At 40.4% G+C, this 26,442-nt stretch overlaps 1 protein-coding gene across 3 annotated transcripts in view; it reads left to right on the top strand.

Moving 5' to 3' along the window:
- MAGI3 (membrane associated guanylate kinase, WW and PDZ domain containing 3) overlaps positions 1-26,442 on the top strand; it is a 190,600-nt gene that overhangs the window by 145,873 nt on the left and 18,285 nt on the right. For all 3 annotated transcript variants that reach the window (XM_084755368.1, XM_084755367.1, XM_084755369.1), the window contains 9 exons: positions 3,361-3,418; positions 9,607-9,701; positions 11,393-11,581; positions 14,338-14,943; positions 16,475-16,506; positions 18,550-18,706; positions 20,162-20,253; positions 22,574-22,766; positions 25,437-25,619. In XM_084755368.1, coding sequence (XP_084611494.1) covers positions 3,361-3,418; positions 9,607-9,701; positions 11,393-11,581; positions 14,338-14,943; positions 16,475-16,506; positions 18,550-18,706; positions 20,162-20,253; positions 22,574-22,766; positions 25,437-25,619 — 1,605 coding nt within the window. The remainder of the gene's footprint in view (positions 1-3,360; positions 3,419-9,606; positions 9,702-11,392; positions 11,582-14,337; positions 14,944-16,474; positions 16,507-18,549; positions 18,707-20,161; positions 20,254-22,573; positions 22,767-25,436; positions 25,620-26,442) is intronic.

The following is a 26,442-nucleotide window of genomic DNA, read 5'->3' as shown; positions in this document are numbered from 1 at the left end:
ATATGTTCTTACATTTGGTCTCCTAAGGAGAGCTACACTAATTGCTCTAAGTGCTAGACAACTTCCTCGTTCATGCTGCAGTATATTTATGTTGATCTTTTATCCTTCTTAAGTATTAGTGCATTCTTTATAAAGAGTGTTATGACTTGTCTTCATTCTCCAGCCCTCTCGAAAAACAGAACATAACCCTGGCCACCATTGTAGAAATCATCCCTTCACGGCAGGGCTTGGTTTCCATGCTATCTCAAGAAAATTTCTAATTGAAAAAAAAAAACTTTTTCTTGATAATACTATACTTTGGTCATTTTTTTTTTGTATTCTTATAAATATAACCCAAAAATATCCTACCCATTTAACAGTAACTTGGTGATAATACCTTACAGCTATTAAGCTGATTGCTTTATAGCTTCACCCAGTCAAAGTCAACTGACATATATCTGAGTACTTCATACTTTTTAAAGTTTCCACATATTTCAATAGTTTTGTTTTTAATTCTGTAGGGAATCAGAATCAATATATATATTTAAAGGAGATTTGCTGGGATGGGTTGTAACTCACAGAGACCAGGTAGTCCTGCAATGACTGACTGCCTGCTGCAGTGGCTGAGACTCTGGCAGCTACTTGTAATCCACAAAGCTGCATGTCTCAGTGTCCCTTCGTGGTGCAGGAGGCCTAGAAGATTCATGGAGAACCACTGCTCGTCAGTTCTTACCTTTGGAAGGCCAAGAAGCCAAGCTCTCATGCCATTAGTCACAGCAGTAGTGGAGGTAGTGACTCCCCAGGCAGGGAAGGCAGGCCGGCCAGCCGCGCTGGTTTGTACCGTGGGAGATGAGGGGAAGTCTCCTCCCCTCAGTGCGTCCTGGCATTGCCCTCACTGACCTCCCTAGAGGCATGCCTCTTAGTTGGCTCCAGATCTCATCACTTTGACAGATGACTCTAGTCATCTTCTCCACCTCAGCAGTTCAAAGGAAAACCATAAAGTCTCACCAACCTGGGAACCACTAACCAGCTATGTATGGAGTAAAAGAAGAGATAGAAGTTGTGAGTGCAGATCTCAGAGGAGTTAGGGAGGAGGAGGGGAATATGATCAGAGTACATTCTGTGCATCATGAGAGTCTCAGAGTACTAATACAGATATTATATTTAAAAACTCAAAAGTGTGAATATGATAGAGAAAAGAGATGGGGCTCTTTAAGAGGCTAATAACCTGTTCTCTTTATTCTGAATGCAGAATAAATTTTATATTACAGTAAAAATAGTTTATGTTCTGTCAGTTTATTGCAGTGGAAGTTGACATCTCATGACTGAGTATTAGTGACATAAAATCTTTTCGTGTGTTCTAGTATGTTTTGTTACAGCATATTCACTCCAAAAAAGGATTGAAAATAAAGAGACACAGGGCTGGAGAAATGGCTCAGTGGTTTAAAAGCATTGGTTGTTCTTGCAGAGGGCCTAAATTCCATTCCCAGCACCCATATGGTAACTCATAACTGTCAGTAACTAGGGGTCTGACACTCTCTTCTGGCCTCACAAGCACCAGACACACATGCAGGCACAGCTCCTATATACATAATAGAATTTAAAAAGAAAATAAAAGGATAGGATATTATGGTGTACAACTCTAGCTTTTTTGTCTATTTGTCTTTTGTTGGTTTGTTTTGGGTTTTTGAGACAAGACTTCATTGTGTAGCCCTGGATGTCTTAGACTCACTTGTAGATCAAACTGTCATTGAACTCACAGACATCCTCCTGCCTCTGCCTCCCTGAGTGCTGGTAATATAGGTATGCGCCACGACAACTGGCTTTGTTTTGTTTTTTTTAACTCCATCTTGTCTAGGTTTGGTGATACACGCCTATAATCCCAGCACTCGGGCAGAAGCACGTAGATCTCTGGAGTTCAAGGTCAGCCTGGTTATATGGCGAGACCCTGTCTCAAAAAATGAAAAACGAAGTTTCTTCTTGCTCAGTTCATATATATAATTGGCAGCACTACAATCTCTAACTAGGAACATCCCGGCCAGTTTAATTCTTACAAGCCTGTTAAAATGGGTCCTCAAGAACCTGAGTGGTCAAAGGAATGCAAAATAGGAAAGGAGGAGATCATTTTTTGGCACAGGCACTTTATGTTGGAGAGGTCAGGTTTTATTTTTTTTCCAACTGTTAGATATTTGAATGTAGCCAGGTGGTGGTGGCACATAGCTGTAATCCCAGCACTCGGGAGGCAGAGGCAGGAGGATCGCTGTGAATTCAAGCCCAGCCTGGTCTACAGAGTGAGTCCAGGACAGCCAAGGCTACACAGAGAAACCCTGTCTCAAAAAAAAAAAAAAAAAAAAAAAAAAAGAAAGAAAGAAAGAAAGAAAGAAAAGAAATTTGAATGTGACTTCAGTTTTTCTCATATTTTATTAATTAATCTCTTGGAACTAACAATACACGCTAACACTATGAAAGCTACTTGTTACCAAAGCAGATTACAAAGACACAGAGAACACAAGGCACTGGCAGTTATGTTGGTTGTTCAGATGCTCAGCTGAAGTTAGTACAAGGAAAAGCCAGTCCTTCCTTAGGGTTTAAACAGATCTGGGTTGTGCACTTGAAATGGCCAAAATCTGAGGCTGGGTTGGATTGGACTTAAGGGACTGTGCACTTTACTTCAGCTTTATCAAGCATCTTAAAGAAATATAACCAATGATTTATTATAATAACTTGTATTTTATTCTCTTCTGTATTTGTATGTATGTATGTCTGTGTATAGGTGTGTTCATGTGAGTGCAAGTGCGCTCACATGAGTGGGGTGGGGAGGGGGGCCCAGAAGCATTGGATTCTCTGGGACTGGAGTTGTAGGCAGTGGTGAGCCTGATGTGAGTGCTGGGAATGGAAGTAAGATTCTCCTCAAGAGCTGTATATTTAACCCCTCACCCATCTCTTCAGACCTCCAATAACTCTTTCTTATGTGGTCTATTAAGACAAGCATTTTTTAGTTTAGTGTTTGTTTTTGTTTGTTTGTTATCTTTTTGCTTTTGGTTTGTATGTGTGAATGATTGTGCTTTTATAGACATGTTTTCACTGTGGAGCCCCTGCTGGCCTAGAACTCACTATTTAGACCAGGCTTCTTCAAAACAGAAATCCTTCTGCCTCTGCCTCCTGAGTGTTGGAATTCAAGGCATGCACAAGCACACCAGCTTAGGCCAGCTTTTGGTCAAGTATCCCAATTACCTGCTGAGATACACGCGGCTAATGAAGAAGCTACTCATATTAAAATTGTGTTTGTTCTCTGAAAAATGAGCCCTCAGCTTTCTAACTCTTCAAGCATTGGTTTAATAAGGTAAATCCACTCACTCACTTTTTTTTCTTTAATTACAGAGCTTCCTTATGGCTGGGAGAAAATAGAGGACCCTCAGTATGGAACATATTATGTTGAGTAAGTTTGTTATATGAATTAATAGTCTCCCAAATGTTTCCTTTTTCTCTACAGCTCTAGGAAATACTAAATTTGGCAACTTATGTTTCTGTGACCTGATTTGCTGGTTATTTTTAATTAGAAAAAGGAATGCTTCCTGCACCAACTTTGAATTTCTAGAAGTTTGTTGTGGTAGTTTTTCCTCCCAGCCCCAAGCTCCCAAAATACTGTGAGACTCAAAATATATTTACAAATGCCTAGGCCATATAGTTAGTCTCTCCTCTGACTAGCTCACAACTTAAAATAGCCCATTTATACTACTCTACATTCTGCCTTGTGGCTATTTACCTCTGCTGAGGTGCCATGTGTCTGTCCTCACATCTTACCGAGCAACTCTCCTGGGCCAGGGTCTATCCCAGAATCCGCTCTGCCTTCTGGACGCCCCACCTTCTATTCTACCCTTTCCTATAGGACATAGTTTTTTTAATTGACCAGTGATACATCCATACAATACAATACAAGATATTCTCTCTACAGATGTTGGCTTTGGGTTTCTCAGTACAGACCATAAGAGGGAGCCCAGAATGGCAGAATATGTCTGTACTCTAGGACTCCAGAGGGTGAGGAAGGATATTACTTGAGTCTAGGGTTTCAAGATCAGCCTACCAATGTAGAAAGACCCATCTCAAAGAGAAGAGGAGAAGGGAGGAGGAGCAGCAAGGAATGGTAGAAAGGAGAAGACAGTAAAGGAAATAGGAAAATTGTTGATAACTAATGGCTGGTTGCTGTACGCTCTTTAAAGAGAAAGGCAGTACATGGACACTGGATGAGTGAATGAATGCCTGTGGTCCCTCCATCACTACCACTGTGTACTTTGAAAAGCAATTAAAAGAGCTTAAGGTCTTTGCAATATAGTAATCCAAAATTTAGAGGCATATTCTTGAAGGTGTGTTCTCTTTTAAGGAATTCTAGGAAGTGTAGTATTCTTTCAAGGAGTGGAGGTTGCTTCTGATGCAGCTATATAAACAAATAGGAACTATGTATAATAGAAACACCACACAGTTACAAGTAGCCACCTTCACTTCTGAGCTTTCTTTCCCTTTACCTGATTGCTACACTGTTCAGACCACTAGAATTGCCTTCTTTCCAGATGCTGCAGATAAGATTTTAACCATAGGTGTTGATGCCAGGAAGATTTATATTAGAAACCTTAGTGTTACCTGGAGGTTTAGAGGAATGAGGATCCTCTGTTTTCTCCCAATCATAAGGTAAATAAAGAAATGTGAATTTACCTTTTTTTTTTTTTTACTTTTATTGAATGTCTGATTTACACATCATGCACCAAGATCTCTCTCCTCCCCCGAGTAAAATAAAACAAACAAACAAAAAACTCTTGTCACAGAAGCTGTAGTGTATCACACAGTATGGCCTTTTGTCCACCTATGTTTACTTTCAAATGTTCATTGCTACGAGTCATGGGTCTGGTTGGAGGCCTGCACTATCGTTACTGGATCCTCACTGGGACTGCTGTCAGATATCCCGTTGTTGCTGTGTGTCAAGGAGATTCTTAATCTTTGAATCTGCAGGTCCGGCCCCTTCATGTGTTCCAGCAGGTCATACATGGGGTAGATGTTGGGGTGAGGTCCACTCGAGCCCTGGATCAGGGCCTACTCCCTTGTCCTCAGGGCAGGGGCCACTCTCTCGGTCCTGTGTCAGCATGGCAGGGCCTGCTCTCCTGCTCCCATGTCCTCAGGGCAGGACCAGCTCTCCCGCTCCCGTGTCCTCAGGGCAGGGCCAGCTCACCTGCTCCCATGTCCTCAGGGTCAGGTCTCCTGCTTCCATATCCCCAGGGCCAGCTCTTCTGCTTTCATTCACCAGATTGTTGCTGGCCATCAAGGCCTGGATGGCCTCCTACTCCTGTGGGTACTGGATCTTGTGGGCTATCAAGCAGGTGACAGGTGGAGGCCCCTCAAAGTCTTCATTGAGTTGATCGCAGAAACCGTTGATGTTGGCCCAGCTCCAGGGGACCTTGTGGCTCTGTTGATTCGTGCCTCCCTAGTCTCTGGTTCCATTGCCTGCTCCATTCTCCTCGCTGCCGCCCCTAGTATCCACCTCTGCACAATCCAACTTTCAGCACTGAGCATGGCCTCAGCCTATGAGAGGAGATCCCTGAGGTCTGTGGTGTGGGCAGTGCAGTCCTCGCTTGGGCTCAACAGCACCCCCTCCTCGAATGCCATCTCCTTGGCTCACACTAAGCAGGGCCTTAACTAGAAAAGCACAGCAGCCGGCAGCTGTGAGTCCCTGGGGGCTCACCAGAGCTTCGTCCCTTGGTCTTGCAGTGGGAGGGCATGGATGATCCACCTGACAGGATTTCCTTTTTTCTGGGAAACACCAGCACTGTGTTCTGGAGCTCTCAGCATGGTCCTTTGGTGGCTGTGCAGTCACAGCTATTCCGTGGATCAGACACAGTGTGTGATCGACACCATCTTGTATGATCTCGGCTTGGGTATTTCTAATACATTGCTCTAAGTGTTTCCTCCCAATCAGGCAGCTCTCAGGGGTGAACATTTCTGTGTAGCTCTGGAACACAATCATCGTCCTCAGTTTGCATTGAGGACCTCATCTTTCTAACCTGGCAACCCGCACCTTCCGCGCAGACCCGCGCCCGGTGAATTTACCTTATTAAACATTATAATGTTTGAGAGTTAGAAAACTGAGGGCTCATTTTTCAGAGAACAAACACAGTTTAAGTTTCAGTGGCTTTTTCATTAGCCAAGTATATCTCAGAAGTAATTAGGACACAAGAATAAAAGCTGACATTGGCTAGCTTATTTGCAAAAGCAAAACGATATTATTACCTGGAAAAACAGGAGGTTAAAGAATTTTCTAATTTTATGATTGTCAATACTAATTGTTATAAACCAATGATATTTCCTGGCAATTATCCCTAAAGTAAGTACCTTTAATCCCTACTGTGGTCTTTCATGTGTAGGTTGTTATGGTGTCTTTGTTAGAAAGATGCTTAAAGTGACTTGCTAAAAGCCAGTGTATACCCTGAGGAGGAACTCAGAGTCATCAATAGGTATATAACTTGCTGCTTCCAATATTTTGCTTCCTTTAAAAAGCTTAACTAATTTTATTTCTGTTCTGTTATTTAATACATTGCCAATTGTAGTACCCAGCAGCTCCTTGGATATTTTCATTTTTCCCAGAGACATGGATAGTTGAAAGAAGAAACAACTGTTTTTGTTGTTTTTCAAGTCAGAGACAGATTTGGAGACTGACTGAAAAGGGTGTGTGTGGTTTTTCTTCCCCTTGCAGTTTGGCCTGTTTAAATTGGGCTTCGATCAACTATTATCTGCCAGGGACACTGCTGAGCATTTCTGAACCAATGATTGTCATTATTACTCATTCTAAGTGAATTTGAATGCATGTCAAGAGGTGAAAGTCATTTGCCTGTTAGGAAATCTCTAGCTGAATGGCCAGGTTCCCACTAAGCAAGGGTGCAACACAGGCAGCTTTAAGACAGGCACATCCTGAAGTGACCCACTCCATGGAGGTGTGTGAAACCACTGAGGTACAAATGATAGCAGCAGTGTGACTCTATGATTGCTCTCAGAGCAAGCTCATTTACAGGAGGATAATTCATTAGATTTTGAAGAACAGACTGTACTCAAGATGCACATTAGCGTTGAGTTGGCTGTGCTACGGAATGTGGCTTCAGTCCCAGATTAACTGGGGTTTGAATTTCATCTGTAGTAATCTGCTGTGAGTTTACTGGTGGAGATAAAGAGCTGTTGCTTGAACGGCTACTCTTTGGCTCTTTCAGTGTGTCAGACCAGATGGCACCATGATTGCTTTTGGCAGGAATCTTGTAGTAGTAACACTAACAGCAGTGGCAGTTTTTCAGGTTTTTTTTTTTTTTTTAGAAGATGAGATTCTGAAACACATCTTTTTTAAAAAACAAATTTTTCTAAGGTTTAATGGCAGGCCTTCTATAGAAATAATTTTTGAGATGGGGTGGCGGGCATGCCACAGCATGCTTGCGAGGATAGACGACAGCCCACAGGAGACCATTCCCTCCTTCCACAGTGTCGTCCCAGGGACCGGTGGCAAGTGTCTTTACCAGCTGAGCATCGCAGTCGCCAAGAAATGCGCTTATGTTGAGAAATGCTGTCCTGGTTGTAGCGCACTAAGAGTTATAATACACTTAGTCAACAATCAGAAGACGTATCTGGTTCATATCTTAATAATCTTCATGAATTTGTTGAGAGGAATTTTTAAAATCGAGGTATAAAATACAAAATGTTAAGCAGATGACATTGCAAAGTGTGTGTTAGGTGTTGAACCGTGCTTGTCTAGCTGCTTCTGCTGATGGTCTCTGATATTCTCCTCTCCTACTTAGCAAGGTCTCTGCTTAGTGGGCGTTCTTACTCCATGGCTGGGCAAATAAATCTGTTCATCTTAAGGTATGCTTATAAATAACAAGTAGAGAGTATTTCTCTAATTTTGTATCATACGGAAGGTGGCTTTTTAATATTGTCTAATGTTGTAAATACAATTAATTCTACCACCAAATCTTACGTTCTTTTATCTAAGAATTTTCAGGAAAAGGGTAATATTCATTTGTTGTCTCTATTCTCTTTTTGTGCACATCACAAAGAAAAGAAATATAAATCTCTTTTTTGTTGTTGCTGTTGTAAACCCAGTGTGAAAAAAATTAGTCATTCTAGCTGATGATATAAAAGGCAGCCAGAGTTCCTCCCTAAACAGAATTATTTTTTAACTGCTAATCTTTAGCATTTTTTTCTTAAGATGCTAAGATTTTTATTTTCATATGTTGACAGTTAAGACGTACTGGGCGGCTGGCTGGGGAGGTGCCCATCATTTGAGAGCATGCGCTGCTCTTCAGAGGCGCCCAGTGGCTCACAGCCTCTAGCTCTAGCTGCATGCAGTCCGTGCTCTCTTCTGCCTTCAGGGCACCAGCACACGCTGGCAACCACTAGACAAGTGAAATAAAGACAAATGCTTTTTAAAGTCCCAAAGGACAAAGGACACTAACATCTCCTGCTGTAACGGTTGCTTGTTTTACTGTGTTTGTCCTTTCCTTACCTTCACCATCAAAAGCACAAGGAGCAAAGGAAACACACTGTTTGCTTCCCTGTTTGTATAGATTGTGTAATAATTGATCTATATAAAGATAACCGTGTTGGGTGTGATGGAGCACACCTGTAATCTCAGGACTCGGGGAAGCAAAGGCAGGTAGATCAGTGCGTCTAAGACAGCCAAGGCTATACAGAGAAACCCTGTTTAAGGAGGGAGACGGGGAAGATAACCATATTGCAATTCTCATGGTTTGATGTTTAATTGTTGGCGTTCAGTAATTTCATTTCTTGTTGAAGATGTTAGTGGAAAACATCATTTGGCTGAAATATCTTTGCACTGTGACATGGTAGGATATGATCACATGGCCTCTGAATTACACCTCATCATGGTTTTAAACATCATTTTAATTTTTATTCTTTTGCCACAACGACATTCTTAAATAACTGTCATGTAAGGGCTTTCCGGAAGAGCAGCGCTGCGGTCCTGGGTAACTTGCTGAAGCCTGCAGATTACTGAGGATGTTGGGGAGTCACCAAGGCACCTTCGTTCTTCTGCTTTCTTCCAGAGATCTAAGCCTTCCTAGAGTCACATTTGAGTGTACTCAGTCACAGAGGCCCACTAAATTTATGTTACATTTATTTAACTAATTTAGTATGTAATTGTGAAGAAATTGAAGGGTGAAGCCAGAGTAGTTGTGAGTTTTCGTGGGCGATTCTGTAGAAAGGGTGATGTTCTACAGGCCCCACACTCGGGTAGTCTCGAGAGTAGCTTCATAGCTTGACTTATTTTGGATAAACTTAGTGATCCTTCTGCTGATAATTGCCTTTAAAAAGATGAGCTGACCATTACCAGCCTTTCTCATTCCTCAGGAAGAGCATTTCTGCTGTGGTTTTCGTAAACTGTGGTGTGTTCCATTGGTGGGAAAGTATTAACTTAAGCCTCAGCATCTTTGATCTGTACTTTTCCTCTGGTCTCGCTATCTGTCAGCCTCTCTGCTCCGTTTCCTAAAGACACATGCTCCTTAGCCTGCATGATGTCTAATTTAGGAAAATAAATAGAACTCTTTCACCTAAACCTGAGCTGCATGTTTCTCTATTTTGCAGTCACCTCAACCAGAAAACTCAGTTTGAAAATCCAGTGGAGGAAGCCAAAAGGAAAAAGCAGATAGGACAGACTGAAATTCATCCTGCAAAAACAGGTAGAACTTCCTATTTGGCCATTCTAATAAAATGTAAAATATTATGGTGAGTTAATGGAAGTAAATCTGAACCTTTTTATTGCTAAATCTTTCAAGTTCAACAGAGAGAGTTTTGCCTCTGTAAAAGATACGAATAATTGTTTTTACAAAACCATCTGAACATTGTCAGCATACTGAGATGTTTGTCAGGAGTATATAAAAATATGAAATGGTATGAATTTGAGGTTGGGTTATTAAAGATAAGGTTGTTTCTTTATGTTAAAGCAGACTCAGCATTAGCTCTGTAGTTCAGTATAGGTTCAGCGCTGACTCCTTAAGTGAGAGATGTAGATTTAATCTTCAAGATTCTCCACTAACCAGTACTAAGGAAACCTGCCAGAGCACTGCCTACCCGTTGATGCTACGCTCCTTGTCTCTTTCCTGTCTTCTCTGTGTCAATACAGACACAGCCTCTGCTTACCTTGTAGAAGACAGTACGACCCACTCTGCTGCCTGTGAGAAAAATAGTTCTTTCTTCAACACACAGGTGCCTTCCTTAAGCTTTGCATGTAGTTTAGCAAACATGTTCAGTTCAATACATGTTTTTGAGCACTTCTCATATGTTTCATATGTCTGTAAATAAATATAAAGTGCTTATAGTAGTATTTGTTATATGGTGATGATCAGTAAATGACAGCTTTCATCATTATAAATGGGCCACCTTTTATCTGATAAGAATACATTCCACAAATACCAGTACATTCCTAAGATCATGTATAGCATTAACCCTTATGTAAACTGTTTTTCCTATGTAGACATACCTCTGAACATTTTAAAATGATTTTTATGTGCATGGATTTTTACCTGCATGTATGTCTGTGTGCCATATATGTGCAGTGCCCACAGAGGTCAGAAGTAGGTGTTAGGTCCTCAAGAGCTGAAGATACAGACATTGTGAGCCACCATGTGGGTGCTAGGAACTGAACCAAACCCAGGTCCTTTGCAAGAGCACCAAGTGCTCTTAACCACTGAGCCATCTCTCCAGCCCCTAACCTTTTCACTTAATGGAAACTCTGTACATTTTCTCTTTGATATGTCCAGATCACCAGCATTATACTACTCTGCTGCCTTGGGGCTATTTTTTAAGTAAAACAAGGATTACTTGGATATAGGTACTGTGATACCACAAGAGTTGATCTGAAAAGCAAATGGCTACTAAGTAGCTGCCAAGTGTTAATATATAGAGCGTAAAAACCCGAATGAAAGGATGAATTGTGTACCTGATGAAACGGACTAAGATACACAAGAGTTCACCACACTTCTCAGAACAGTATACAATTTAGAATTTATAGTTTATTTCCATTTAGTATTTTCACAATTCATCTAACTGTAAGTAACCCAAAATACCGAAAGCAAAGCTGAGTAGAGGGCGGCTTTTATAGTGGAGCCTGGGTGAGGGGAGTGAGTGCAGAGGAGGTGGGAGCGTTGCTCTTCTGAGGGTGTAGGAAGTCCTATAAAGATGTTGGCCACAAGTGCTTTTCTCCTCACCCCCAGGGACTGCTCTGTACCTTTACAGTTTCTGAGATTTCCTTTTCTTTTGGGCTTTTTATTATTGTTGTTTTCATTTATACAAGCATAATGAAGATTGACTGTGTATAGTTTATGCAGTACAATTATTTTTGTTTTAAAATCTGATTCTTATTTTGACACAGAGGTGGAAAGATCGCACTTTACTCGGGACCCATCCCAACTTAAAGGTGTCCTTGTTCGAGCATCACTGAAAAAAAGCACAATGGGATTTGGTTTTACCATTATTGGTGGAGATAGGCCTGATGAATTCCTACAAGTGAAAAATGTGCTAAAAGACGGTCCCGCAGCTCAGGACGGGAAAATTGCACCAGGTAAGAAAGGCTTTCAGCATTACTGGAAGACTAGTAATAACACTAACAAAAATTATAGCGAAGGGAAGGGCAGAGGAGAGAGAGAATAAACTATGTAATTCCTGTATTAAAATAGTTTGTCTCCACATTAAATACATTGCTAACTTAAAGGAAGCTGGCTGTTTTTATAAGAAGAAACTGTTAGAGAAAATACGTTTTTTTAATTAATGTTTATTTTTGTATAATATTTAGATAATACTTTGGCTTTAAGAAAATTAATATTTAATATTCATCTCAGGAGATCATTTGATTGTTTGATATAGAGTACTTTTAAATTTTTTCTTGTATGTATATGGGTGCTTTGCCTACATGTATATATGTGTTCCATATAGGTGCCTGGGAAAAAAGCCCAAAGAAGCTGGAAGGGGCATTAGATCCCGTGAGAGTGGCTTCAGGTGGCTGTGAGCTGCCACGTGGGTCCTGGGGCTCAAACCCGGGTTCTCAGTACTCTCAACCCCTGAGGCGTCTCTCCAGCTCCTGGAGGGCACTTTTGTAGCTCTCTAACATTTATTTTAATCTCTTTTGAAAAATAGTCCATTGAAATATTTTTTGTGATAACAAAGAAATTCTTAATAATTTTTAACCCACTTTTTTCTCTTCCTTGGCATTACTTGTGGTTTGTAAAACTCAACTACTATGTTAAATATTAGAGACACAAACATCAGTGCTTTTACAAAGCTGTGTACAGTTAGGTTGTCTTGTGTTTAATTTTCTCAGTCTTTAATTGGTAGTCCAATATTTTAATATGGCTGACTTTGTTTCTGAAGACTTTGGAAGAGGCTCAAGACAAATGACTGAATATTGTGGTAGATTACATAATGTTTTCCAGAGAGTTTAGTGTTCCAGTGAGGCTCCCTCTTGCAGTTTGCTAGACCTTTCACGTCATCTATTTATTTCACATGTTGCTGTAACACTTGGATGGTTCAGTTTGTTTCTGTACTTTTTTTTTTTTTTACAGATCTGTAGAAACCAATTGCAAACTTTTAATGATTTTCTCTACTTTTTTATGATAAATATCAGATTACTTTTAATTAATTCATAGAATCTCCCATATACCTTCCGCTGAATTGATAGAAACTTTTTAAAAGACAATCTAAAATAATCGAAAGTTATATTTAGCTTAGCCTCTGTTTTTAAATTTAATGAACTCTAAAGATCTTAATCTTAATATAAAAGGTTTCCTTTTTAGTTTTCAATTTTAACCTTTTAAACATTTATTCATGAAATACATCATATAGCATAGATACCCAAGATTTCATAATACACTGTCTCTTTCACCTAAAACTGTTAGCTAATCTGCAGAAAAATTCAATACGTCTATCAAGGTTTTTGGAAATTTCAGGAACTATCATTTTGGGGTGAGAGTTAAAGCTTCTAATTAATCCAATGTCTGCATCCTCTTAGATTAGAAATAAATTTCTACAAAAATAACATTTAAAAAAACCAATTTATTTTATGTGTATGGGTATTTGCCTGTATGTATGTCTGGGTATAGCATGAGTGTCTGGCGCCTGTGGATGCCAGAAGAGGCAATCAGATCCTCTGAGAGTGGTTATATGCTGCCATGTGGGTGCTGGGAATTGAACCTGGGTTCTTTGGAAGAGCAGCCAGTGTTCTCTTTTTAAGTGCTGAACCATCTCTCCAGCCTTTGTAACATTTTCGATACCACGTCCTGTTGTTTTTTGAAGTCTCAGTACAATAAGAACAAATTAAAGCAGCTTTACTTGTCAATAACCTTTTAAATAATATATAAAATAAAAGCAAATAGATGAGATAATGAAATTTTATTTTATTTTGTTGATGGATAACTAATTTTAAAAAATCAAGGTGCTATTTTTAAAACATTGTCAACTGTTGAAATTCTGTGGAATGATTCTACAAAATGAGCATAATACTATAAGAGAGGAAGACAAAAGTAAATATTATAAGAATTAATTAATCTATCTTTCAGTATCTTAAACATAGAGCCATTGCTTGTCTTGATTTTGTTGTTGCTGCTGATGTCCGTAATTGAAATCAGACTCTAATAAATAATAGACTTTCTACAGAAAAGATCCTAAAAAGAAGTAGATGATGAGCTAATGTCTTCTAATCTTCCTCTTTTCTAATTGGAAAGGCTTTAAGAGACATTTAAGAATAACTTGTTTGTACAAGTAGCTGGTGTTGTTATTTTCTCTTGTGTGTGCTAAATACCCGTAGTGCACTGAGTTTTGAATAACCACTTAGTAATGGCTCAGAAAGTACATAAGCAATTATAATAAAACTTGGAGAGTTTTTAAATGATAGGCTTGAGTTTGTGATTGTAACACTTCAATGCTAAGATAATTAATAATTTGAAATTTAGAAGATGCCTTAGTGGTTAAAAAGTACTTGCTGCTTTTTCCTAGAACCCAGGTTGCTTAGTTCCCAGTAGTTCATGGATACCTGTAACCTCAGCTCCAGGGAGCCCAACACCCCATCCTCTGTGGGCACAGACACAGAAAAAAATAAGGGAAATATTAAAAATAAACCTTAAAAGATGCAGACATTTATATACTTTTTAGAGCAAAGTCATAACATAGCAAATATATGTACTAGGAATCTTTTTTCAATTCTTATGAGCAAATAGAATTTCAGAATTCAAATTTAGTTTCAGAGTTTGTTTTGTTCCTTTTCCTTAACAAAAAGATAAACTTGTTTGGTGGTTTTAATACTTTAACATGATTATATTTCATCAGGTGATGTTATTGTAGACATCAATGGCAACTGTGTCCTTGGTCACACTCATGCAGATGTTGTCCAGATGTTTCAGTTGGTGCCTGTCAACCAGTATGTCAACCTTACTTTATGCCGTGGTTATCCACTTCCTGATGACAGTGAAGATCCTGTTGTGGACATTGTTGCTGCTACCCCTGTCATCAATGGACAATCATTAGCAAAGGGAGAGCCATGCATGAATACTCAGGATTTTAAACCAGGAGCAATGGTTTTGGATCAAAATGGCAAATCAGGACAACTCTTGGCCAGTGATCGTCTGAATGGTCCATCGGATTTAAGTGAGCAGAGAGCATCCCTGGCATCATCAGGCAGCTCCCAGCCTGAACTAGTGACTATCCCTCTGATTAAGGGCCCCAAGGGCTTTGGGTTTGCAATTGCTGACAGCCCAACTGGACAGAAGGTGAAAATGATATTGGATAGCCAGTGGTGTCAAGGCCTTCAAAAGGGGGATATCATCAAAGAAATTTACCATCAAAATGTACAGAACTTAACACATCTCCAGGTCGTAGAAGTACTCAAGCAGTTCCCAGTAGGTGCCGATGTCCCATTGCTTATCCTAAGAGGAGGTGAGTAACAGTGCACGCACACAGGGGGATGATGCTCAGCCCAGGCATTTGCGTCTGGTCACTGCCCTCCCTTACAGGGCAGGTGTCCTTTACTAGTGTGCTTCCTGGGCTATTCATGTGCACTCTCCTCGTGGCTCTGTCTGAGTGCTCTGGTAGCATTATCTTTCTTAGCTCTTGGTTGATTTTTAGTTGTTTGATTCGTGTCCATTAGGAATATAATTTTTCCCATGATAATCTTTTAAAAATCTGATTTATAATTTTAGTGATTAGAGAAAGTCATGGTACTATGCTACATCAAATAAAATACATCCTCTTAATTTCATTTTTCTCCATTGATAACAGTAATAGATACTGACTTTTTCAGCCAGTGGTGCTTCGTCAGGAACTCTGTAGCACATGAGAGATTTGAAGTGCTTACATTTTTGTGTATGAGTACATCAGGGAGGAGTTAACCTGTCCTGTGTCTTAAGCTGTACAATCTGCCTGTAAATGTTAACTAAACTATACAGTGCTTATGTGAAAAAAATGTGAATTTCATTTTTTAAGGTCATCAGCAGACATGAACTATTCCTAGACTTTATAAATCTAATTCTAAGGACTAACTACAAAGTTGCATTTCAGTGGGGTTTATTAAGTCCATACCAAGGAATGGCTAGTGTTTGGCCTTTCTGCCTTTCACCCTGACTCTTAGCGTCTATATTTGAGGGACAACTTTATTTTACTTCTTAGGAGAGTTTTTCATTATTCTCATGTCTTTGACCCACTTTAGTATCTTTTCCAGGTAATATAGTACAGTGTGCTCAGAGTCAGGTTAAAAAAACACAAACTCTTTGTGATAGGGTTGACAAGGTGGTTCAGTAGAGTTCAGATACCAGCATCCGTATAACAGACCAGGCAGCCCGTGCGTGCCAGTAGCCCTAGCTCAGGGGGGGATGGAGAGGCAAGGGCTTACTGACTTCCAGCTACCCAAGAAAATGGGAGCCCTGGCTCAGGTGGAGACCCTGCCTCTGCCTCAGAGGAGGAAATGGGCTGTGGTAGAGGAGGACATCCCATGCCCTCTTCTCGCCTCCAAAGTGTGCATATTGCTAACAGTCCTATCTTCTGTGTCATGAAGTAGACAATTGAAAGTCCTTTTGAACATCCTTTTAGTTTGTTTCAGAGGAGCTATGTGTGCATGCGTGTACACACACACACAAATAGATCTTTTAAAGAAGTATCTTTGAGTGCCTGAGAGTTTTCTAACAGAAAATACAGAGTCCATAGTTTGCTATTAGATGGGTTGATGTCCGTTTTCTGCCTCTCTGCTTACTGTTTCTGTGGTTTAAGGAACCTTAACTACTAAATGGCTGTAGCATTTATGCCTCAAGAATGTTGTGAAGTTGAAAATAATAGATGTCTAATGCCTGACACATAGTTGATACTAGATAGCTTTTTATATTAGCCTACTGTAAATTTATCAAAAACATTATTAATGTTTGGTCTAGGGACATTTTTCCTCTGCTTTTAAATTTTGGTTCTTTTTAAATTTTAGGTCCTCGTTCACCAACTAAAACTGCCAAAATGGTGAGTACTACGGTGGCTCACCAATGCTTTCACCCTGAAAGCGGTGCCTTGTTTCCATCTGAAAGCAGATCCTTGCTATGGCAATGGCTGTGAGACGGCAGAGAGGCGTAGTGCCCTAGGCTGAGATCAAACCCGCAGGAGGTGGTAGAAACCTCCCTGTGGAGGCTGTGCTTGGCTGGTTAAGACTTGCAGCTGGAAGAGCACAGAGGCCCAGACTTCCAATGTCCTGCTCTCAAAGGCATGACATAGGCAGTTGGAGAGCCTGTGTGAACATCCTTCTCGTTTGCTGCAGAGGAACCCGATAAGAAGTAGCTGAAAGCCAGGGCCGCGGGGAACTATTAGTACATCTTCTTGCCTGCGCCAAGGAGAACACATAGTAGCTGATCGTAATTTCACGGAGACTATAAATACCCAGGTTTAGATGATCTCTCACTTAAGACTAAGTAAAACTTTCCAAAATAATTGTTGCCTTCTGAGCTAAATCCTCTTATGTCAAGTGATAGGACTATGTAATCTGAAATGGCGTCCTCTTGGTTATTTCTCTGAATAACTTAAAAGCTTATTTAAGTTCTAGATGAAGAAAATCGTCATTAAAATGGTTGTGCCAAGTTTATGGTGGAAGAAACTATACCAGGCATAGCATACATTTGTGGATATAAGGACAATCATAATTAAAACTCAGCTTAGTTAATGGTTTGGCCTGGGTGGAGTAGAAAGCTGGTCTCTATTAAAAGCCATAGGTTTTTACAGGAAAGAGTAGACAGGACTAAATAAGTTGATCCTTTCCAGCACACCGAGTCTGCAGAGTTGTGATGAATGAACCGGGGCATGTGGGGTGGGTGAGCGGTGGGGAGGAGAGGGTGTCGTTTAGAGGCTGCTTTTTAAGTGGACTTTCTGTACCAGTAGGTCAGTGTGAACAGACGTTCTTGTTGGCCGGTCAGTTAAGACTGCACTGTATTCTGATCATTTCAGTTCCATAGTTCCCATGCGCCTACGATGACACTAATGCCAATGGTGGAAGGCTCTGCTGACCCTTAGCTAAGCTGGCAGAATCCTAGAGCATGGGGGGAAGAGGAGGTGGCTCTGTCCCCATCCTGGCATCTCCCTGGGCCTAGGTCAGTGAGGGGTCTTCTCTGGCACACTTGGAAATAGTTCACCTTTCCTAGATAAACTGCTCCCCCTGCCTTCCAGTCAGTGTTAATTATTACATATGCCTGTGAGTCTGCCTTTCAACAAAGATTAGCAAAGCTGATCTCAAACTCTTATTTCAGGCCATTTGTTGATTTTGTATTTAAATTTGTTTGTAAAGAAATCACTTTGGAGCCAGCAAGACAGCTCAGTGATTGAAGGTTCTTGTTCTGACAGCCTGAGTTAGATCCAAGGACTTACTGGGGAGGCAGAGAACGGACTCCTGAGAGTTGTCTTCTGACCTCTGTCTGCACACCTACACTCACACACCATGTATCACACAGTGAGAGTGATGCTGCTGCTGATGCTGTTCCTGCTGCTGCTGTGATGATGATAAATAAAATAAATAACTTTGCCTGACTGCTTTGGTAAAGTTGTATTTTGTTTTCACTTTTCTGACTGACCGCCCAACTTGTGTGCTTTCCTACGTGGATTGGCATTGACCAACAGAGGTTTCTGGAACACTCCAAACCTAGTATCTTAGAAAGAATGCTACCTTAACTATCTCAACTGGAAAAATAAATTTAGTGCATGGGAGGTGGAGCTTTCCTCTTGCTTTCTGTAGAAATGTTGCTATATTGAATTTAATTATCTTCATCTCCCAGTTACTTTGTGTCTTGGTTGTAAAGGTGCTTAAACATAAAAAGCAGAGCCCTTTAGTTGAACCATTATAAACTCTTTAAATAATGTAAGTTAAATATGTTTTAACCAGACAGACATGGCTGTGTGGGTGGATTCGAGGACTGAGGGCCAGGCTTCTGTGATGTCAGCACCGATACAAGTACTTAGTTAGCACTCCAGCTCACGCCACGGTTCTGTGTAATACTAAGTAAGGTCCTTTTGTTTCCATTCTAGAAAGCAGATACAAAGGAAAATTCAGGAAGTCTGGAGACCGTAAATGAGCCTGTTCCCCAGCCTATGCCGTTCCCGCCCAGCATTGTCAGGTCAGGGTCCCCGAAGCTGGATCCTTCTGAGGTTTACCTGAAATCTAAGACTTTATATGAAGATAAACGTAAGTAGTTGTGGAGTATCTCAGGGAAACATGTAAAAAGATAAATTTGGATTATTTTAAAATTGGAATCCTCCCATCCTTTCATTGTAAAATTATTCCTTCATTCCTATTTTAATGTGGCTCTAAGCCTTTCTGTGTATGTTCAGTATTCATTCCTTTTTTTCAAAACTATGAGTTATGTACAAGCTGTCCACCAGATACTATATTAGGTAAATTGCAATACAGGGAAAAATAGGTACCCGGACCCAGAAGTTTTGTTAAATCTAAAAGGAGCAGGCAAATACATATAGTGCAAGCAGAGTGGTGCAGTGGAAGTGTGCGGGGCTGAAAACCCCGAGGGTTGGGATCAGAGTACACGTCGCCTAGCAGGGACAGTGGTAGGAAGATGCACTGGGTAACTTGGGATGCAGAGTAGGAAACAGACGCTTTATTAACATGAATGGTAGGAAGCATCCAGTGTAGTGCTTTGTACAGGAGGCAAACTTAAGTGAGGGAGGAGCATGTGTGCACTGGCTTCCGTGGACCTACGGCCTTGCCCCCACTCATGCTGAACACATGTTCCACCTCCACCGTGAAGTCCATGATTCAGGGAGGACGCATTGATGAAGGGAGTGCTGCCAAAGGACTGCCAGGAGGTTACCCTCAGTCCTTATTTCACTTGCTTTTTATGTAGGTCTGGCAGTTTCTTTGTTTTTCACTCTTAGTGAATATATCTTACTTATGAATAAAGCTACTATTTTCCCAGAGACAGACTCTTAGACATAAAATTTCTTTTCTTGATATAGTATTCTCATTAATGCAACCAGATCCTTCGGGACAAGCTTGTGGGGGTAAGCCTGGCATCTGGGGAGTCAGGCTGGGTTTAAATCTTAGCTCTCCCAGTTACTGAAGGGCACCAGGTGAGTTATTGAGGCCCATAGCTTACCACATAGAAAATGGCATCAGTAAGACTTACACATTTGTTTCTCTTTGTCTTAAAAAATACTAACATTTTCCCCATTTAGGTCGAGTAAATAGCTCATGTAAAATATTTTTCTTTGACAAAGCTATTGGTTAAGAGTAAAATAAGGTATTTTGTGAGCTAATTTTTTTCTTAGGATGTAAAATACTTGTTGAAATGAAATTCAAATCATTTGCACTATCAGTTGGATAATTCTGAACTTAATGTACTATTGATTGGACAACATTAGAAGTTGATAACAGTGTAATACTGAAAGGACGGGAGTGTAAGTAACCTCATCAGTTTGATGTGGTTTTGTTTAGCTGACATTGTTTAGCTTTTGAAACAGAAATTTATACTTGAATTTTCTTACACTATCACATAAGTTTTCACATATCAAATGTTCTGAGATTATAGTTTTTGAATGGTCTATAATTTTTCCATTAAATATTGAGCTTTAATTTATTTTAATCCATTTAAATTAAATTATATTAACATATTCTTATTTTCCCTAGCACCAAACACCAAAGATCTGGATGTTTTTCTTCGAAAACAAGAATCAGGATTTGGCTTCAGAGTGCTGGGAGGAGATGGTCCTGACCAATCTGTAAGTGCACACTGCAGGGCATTGATGCTCCTGGTTGCTTTGGCTGGTTTAGCTTGGGGTTTTTTCAGTCACAGTGATCAGACTGCCTCCCTTTCTGGAATTAATAGTTAATATCCTTAAATAGAGAGTTGGTGGAACATAGGTTGTATTAGTTGCTTTTTGTAACTGTGATGAAGTACCATCATCAAGGCAACTGAGAAGGGAGGAGTCCCTTGGCATGTGGTTCCCCAGGGAGAGGCTATGTGATGGTAGGAAGGCGTGGGCCAGGTGGCCAGAGCAGGAAACTGAAGGACCACATTTTTACCCCTGTGCAGGAAGCAGGGAGTGAGCTGGAAGGGGGCATGTTTATAAATTCTCAGGACTTGCTCCCAGTGATGCACTTCCTCTTGCAAAGCTCCCAAGGTCCCATAACTTCCCTGAAGAGTGGGTTGCTGAAGACCAGATGTTCAGAAAACTAAGCCCTTGGGACATTGCTCATCAGATCAAAGCACTGGTTTGGTTTTGTTTCCCTCCCCCTCCCTTTAAATTTGCTGAGGTTTTTTTCCCCTCTAATAAATAATTTCATTAATATGAATACTGCATTTCTATGTCTGTCATTGTCTTTTAAGTTAACATACTGTGTGGCTTAAGCTTAAAGCCATGCATTAACAGATCTCTGAGACTGAGGCCAGCCTGGTCTATAGAGCAAGCTCCAGAGCAGCCAGAGTCCTGCAGAGAAACAACTAGAAAACAAAAAACCCCAAAACCATACATTAAAAACTGAGTATTCAGCCCTCTGTTCTTCGTAAGTAAACAAAGCTTATCTGAGCCTAGAATTGTAACTCAGTGGTAGATCTGTCTGTGACTAGTAGGCACAAGGCCCTGAGTTTGATTCCTAGTATTAGAGAAAACACTTATGAACTAATTCTTTACCTCTTCCTTTATTGGACAGTCTAGAGCATTTCCTTCTCTCAGAACCGTGTGCCAGTGTCAACTTCAGCACAGCTGCTGCTCTTCAGAATACTCCATGGAAAGTGGGCACAAGGCTCAACACTTTGTCTATTGCTTTGTTGTTAGCTCTGGCATTAGTGAAGTATAAAATAATTAAATTTCTAGAAGACATAGGGGTTATATTTATAAAGCACCTAAAAGTCCAGCATTTTGTTTATGTAGGTTAGTTTAGAAAACAAACACAGTGGGTTTTGATTTTACATTTTGCCTTAGCGTTGGATGACAGAGAAGTAACACAGTCTAGAGTTTAAGAGCACACTAGCATTTGTGGTAGATAATATAAAAGTCCTGCATGGCTACTTTTAGAAATGTAGTCCTGTAAGTATGAAAGGCTTCTGTTTCTGAGTATAGCATCATATTTATAGCATATAAATGTTATAATTAGTAAATAATTTTCAATGGCATTGGTCATTAGAGATACAGAGCTTAAGACCCATTGCTGTGCACACAGCAAATACCAGATACTTTGGTTTTGGTAGCATATGTGTTTTTTATTGCTTTCAATTTTGTTCGCTGTCACAATGTTCACAATGTTCACTTAGACAATTTAAGATTTTATCTTCAGCAACTTGAGAACAATCTTTCTCTTTTAAATATCAGGTTTTAGTAGTTCCAAAACTAGCCTAAAATTACAGGGTTCTAACTGCCTGAGGTCAGAGTGAACTGGGTCTTTCCACAGATGCAGATGAACACCCTCAGCCTCCCTTCACCCTCTGACATTTTAGGAACAAGAACTGTTTCTTGGTTATATGCCCAGAAACTGTGTCGTTAGCCGTGATATGTGGGAGAGCCATGAATGAGCCTGGTCACTGCGCACAATCTGTAGAGCACCTTTCTCTTTGGCATTTTAAAAGTTTTTTTTAACATGTCTGTTTTGTTACATTGTAGTGGTGGAGAATTTGGAAGTGCTTTTTAAGGTTTTTTTTTTTAACTACTTATATATACAGTATTCTGTCTGTATATACACCTGCATGCCAGAAGAGGGCACCAGATCTCATTATAGATTGTTGTAAGCCACCATGTAGTTGTTAGGAACTGAACTCAGGACCTTTGGAAGAGCAGCCAGTGTTCTTAACTTCTGGGCCATCTATTAAGCCCCACTTTTTAGGTTCTTAAGCAACTTTGTACTTTTCCATGTGCTCAATGCTGAGGACCCAGTATTATATAACACAGTATGAGTATATAAAGTACCACTTTGGAGAACATGTACTTTCTGAAATACCACCTTTCTGATGAATGGCTCCTCACGGCTTTTCTCAGATAAGGTCTTTAACTGTTAAGCTGATCTTAGTGAACTGGTTCGAACAACTTATACTGTGTTATCTTACAGATATATATTGGGGCCATCATTCCCCTGGGAGCAGCTGAAAAGGATGGTCGGCTCCGTGCTGCTGATGAGTTGATGTGCATTGATGGGATTCCTGTCAAAGGAAAATCACACAAGCAAGTCTTGGACTTAATGACCACTGCTGCTCGAAATGGCCATGTGTTGCTGACTGTCAGGAGGAAGATCTTCTGTGGAGGTGTGTAAAGCGCTGTCAGCCCTGAGAAGGCAGGGACCTGCTTGCCCTGCTGTTACAGGGTTTATACAGTCTTCAGCATGTGTACTCACCCTTTTGGGATAACTCAGAGCCCATTGCAGAAACTTTGTAGTGTAAAGGATGCAGAAAAAGTCTTCCAAAGTGTAAATAAATTTTGGGCTGTTACATTAAGTTGTATTATCATATTAATCAATTTTACCAGTATGTTACTGTAAATGGGAGTATTTAAATGTTTTCTTAGTAAATGAATATTGTTATTTCATCATAGCAAGACAGCCCCTACTAAATACATCAAAGGGCTTGGTCGTGGTGAAATCCCAAATATTCCCAGATAGTAGAACACTTCTTTTTAGAAAGTTCTGTTGTAGAGCCAGGAAAGATAACTAACTCAGGCAGTGAAGTTCTTGCCCTCCCAAGCATGAGGACCTGTGTTTGTTCTATGCCCACAGCCCCATAGAAAGCCAGGCATGGCAGCAGGATTTATAACCCTGTTGCTGGGGAGGCAGAGAAGGAAGGCCCCTGGGGCTTGCCGGCAAGCCAGTCAAGCCTAATTGGTGAGCACCGGACCAGTGAGAGACCCTGACAATACCAAGTTGTCCTCCTGCCTCCATTTGTGCCTGTACAAACACACATGCGTGTGCACTAAGAAAGCAAGTTTCGGTGTAATACAGTTAACACTTACTGGTGCTTACGCTATTAGATGCATGTTCCTTTACTTGGACCTGCAGACTCTGTGGTACAGTTACTGTCGTGCTCAGTCATCCACAGCAAGGTTCACAGACAGTAAGGGTCTAGGATTAAGCTTCTAATTGTAGAGCCCGCAGTCTAAACCACGACAGTAGAATGTGAGCACATCGTGTAGCACTTTTGTGAGCACTGAATAGGATGTTTTTTTAAAGCTGGGTAGCCCTGGCTAGCCTGCAACTCACTGTGTAGACCAACATATAGACAGATCTACCCACCTCTGCAACCATTTCCAGCTGAACAGAAACAGGATTTTATAAGTGAATTCTTGCCAAAAATAACCCACAAAAAACCAAAAAACAAACCAGTAGCACAAGAAATTAAGTCTTATGAAGAGGTGGATTTTGATCCATTTTTACTGTACGCTGTAGCTCCAGCACCTAGGAGAATATTGCCTGACGAGCAGGCATCAGTGTTAATGAACTTGAATACTACTGTCACTTGCGTCCTTTTGGTGTTGGAGACTGAACCTAGTGCTGAACACATGCTAAGCCCATGGTCTGTCCCTGAGCTACAACTGCCTCTCTTTATAAATACCAAAAACCTGGAGATCCCTGTAGGTTTTCATGCGGCACTTTGGTTGTGCTGGAATCACAGCATGCCGTGGTCAGTGAACCCCAGAAAACCGTCACAGGGAAAGTGCTGTGACACGGTGTAGTAATTTGATAGTATTAGAGACTCAGCTGACTCGTTCCAACAGGAAAAGAACCCCACCTCTGTCTTCTCAGTAATGACTGCATGTTGATGTGTTATCTTGAGATTCTAAGCCACACTCTTTTAAAATGTGCCGTGTGCTCACTCTGTAGTGGGGAGGCTGTGCACAGAGGACACCCTGGGTCATCCCTAAGGCATCATCACCTTCCCCACTTCAGAGTATTTCACTGGCCTGGAGCTCTCTGTATAGACTAGGCTAGGAAGCCCCAGGGTCTGCCTCCCCAGCACGGCCCAGATCCTTTACTAACTGAGCTGTTTTCCCAGCAGCTAAAATATTCTTAAATCAAACAAATTTAGAGCTAAAGGAATTTTATAAATATAGCTTAAACAAATGTAGTATACTGGGATTGTTGGTGATGTCCGACCAAATTACCACACAAACAAGCCTCCTGTTTTTCATTTTCCAAATTAATTAAAGTTCCCATTTCATTCTCTAGTTCTTCTTTATCATTAAATAGCAGCAGAAGGGTATAGGCTAACTGCACTTGCCGGGGTTCCACGTGGCTTCAACCCAGGCGAGCCTGCTGTTCACACAGACAGCTTGTTGCATATGGGTGGCCATGATGAACTCAGCTGATTTCATTAATTAGGAAATTTCAATTATAAAACACCTATATAAGAAACAGCCTATGCAGATAGCAGACTGATTGGGGCAGCATTCTGGGAGCTTTCACCTCCACAGACATCTGTGAACATCAGTCACTGACCTAAATTGTTCTACAGTTAATTTTAGAAGGAATTTTATTGTGTCATTTCTGTCATCTACTTTTGTTAAAACTCTGTAACTTCATGGAACTAAGCAATTCCAATAATTTGTTTATTTTTAAAAATTGTGTATTTTTAGTTGTATTTATTTACTTATTTATTGATTGATTGCATGTTTATAACAAGTGCCTTTACCCACTGAGCTAACTCGCTGGTTCAACAAATCTTTTTAACTAATCTTGTAGAGGTTTTGAAGAACGTTCCCAAAAGTGAAATGACATTAGGTCTTATGTGTTTTGTCTACTGTATATTTTATGTTTTGGGGAGTCAGATGGACCCCCTACTGCCTGAACCTCTACTTTGATTAGGTCCAAGATTTCTATTCTTTATATTATTAGAAGTGAAATTTATTTTATAGCCCAGCACTAAAATACTTACCTAGCTCTAGCTTTTTTCCATAAATACTAACCCTGATGGTGTTTATTATAGATAACCAGCCTGAGGATGGCAGCCCGCAAGCCTTCGCGCAGAGGGGGTCTCCTCGCCTGAGCAGGGCGGAGCTCCCAGCCAGGGCTGCCCCCCAGGAGGCCTATGATGTTGTCCTGCAGAGAAAAGAAAATGAAGGGTTTGGCTTTGTCATCCTCACCTCTAAAAGCAAGCCGCCGCCGGGAGGTACGAGCCACTGTGTCGTGTTGTCTCTCTCTGAACATCAGTTTTCTGAATTTATGAAATAAGACCTATGTATAAATTGCCTTAGAGATTTATCTTTTTAAAGTAGTGAATCCTTAGTTTCAAAATTAAGGAATCTAATTAAGCAATCTAAACCAAACCTTCAGCCTTCAGATTTCTCTGGCATCCCAAATGCCACAAAATAAGTCTCAGTTTCCACTGGGGCTATACTGAAGAAATGTACCAGGGACTTAATTTCATGAATTTAGAGAAAAATATCATTTTTTAATAATAAATTTTAAGTTAGGATAGTACAGATTTTCTAAATTAGAAATGATAAAAGTAGAAATGAATTAAATTCTGGGAGTATTTGAGAAGGAGTAAAACTGAGAAATAGAAAATCTTGGCTCAGCTATGCCTTCATTATTTCATGTTGCTAAGTGCTAATGTACCCACTGTAGAGCCTTCCTGTTGAATGATGAGGACATTCACCCCTTTTGCGTACATTTCACTGAAACATCATTGTTACTGAAACCGTGTTCCCTTGTCTTTACGTTTCTAAAAAATAAGAATCCTAACTATGATTATGAAATCCAGCTGAGTATCAGGTAAAAACCAGCACACTGATATTTCTGTATTATGCTTACCTAATAATTATTATTTTTCTAAGTCAGTACAATAAAACTTCCCTGACCACATACAAAGATGCTCTTGCCTTTGCTAGTGGGTTTGATGATGTCTTGAGTAGAAGATATTAAACTAAATGGTTACTAAGATCTTAGTAAAAAAGAAAAAAAATTTCAGGAAACTGCAGGCCTTGCTACAG

Source organism: Acomys minous (genome assembly GCF_964271855.1).
Source record: "Acomys minous genome assembly, chromosome: 14".
Classification (NCBI taxonomy): domain Eukaryota; kingdom Metazoa; phylum Chordata; class Mammalia; order Rodentia; family Muridae; genus Acomys; species Acomys minous.
This window is presented reverse-complemented; position numbering and strand designations above follow the sequence as displayed.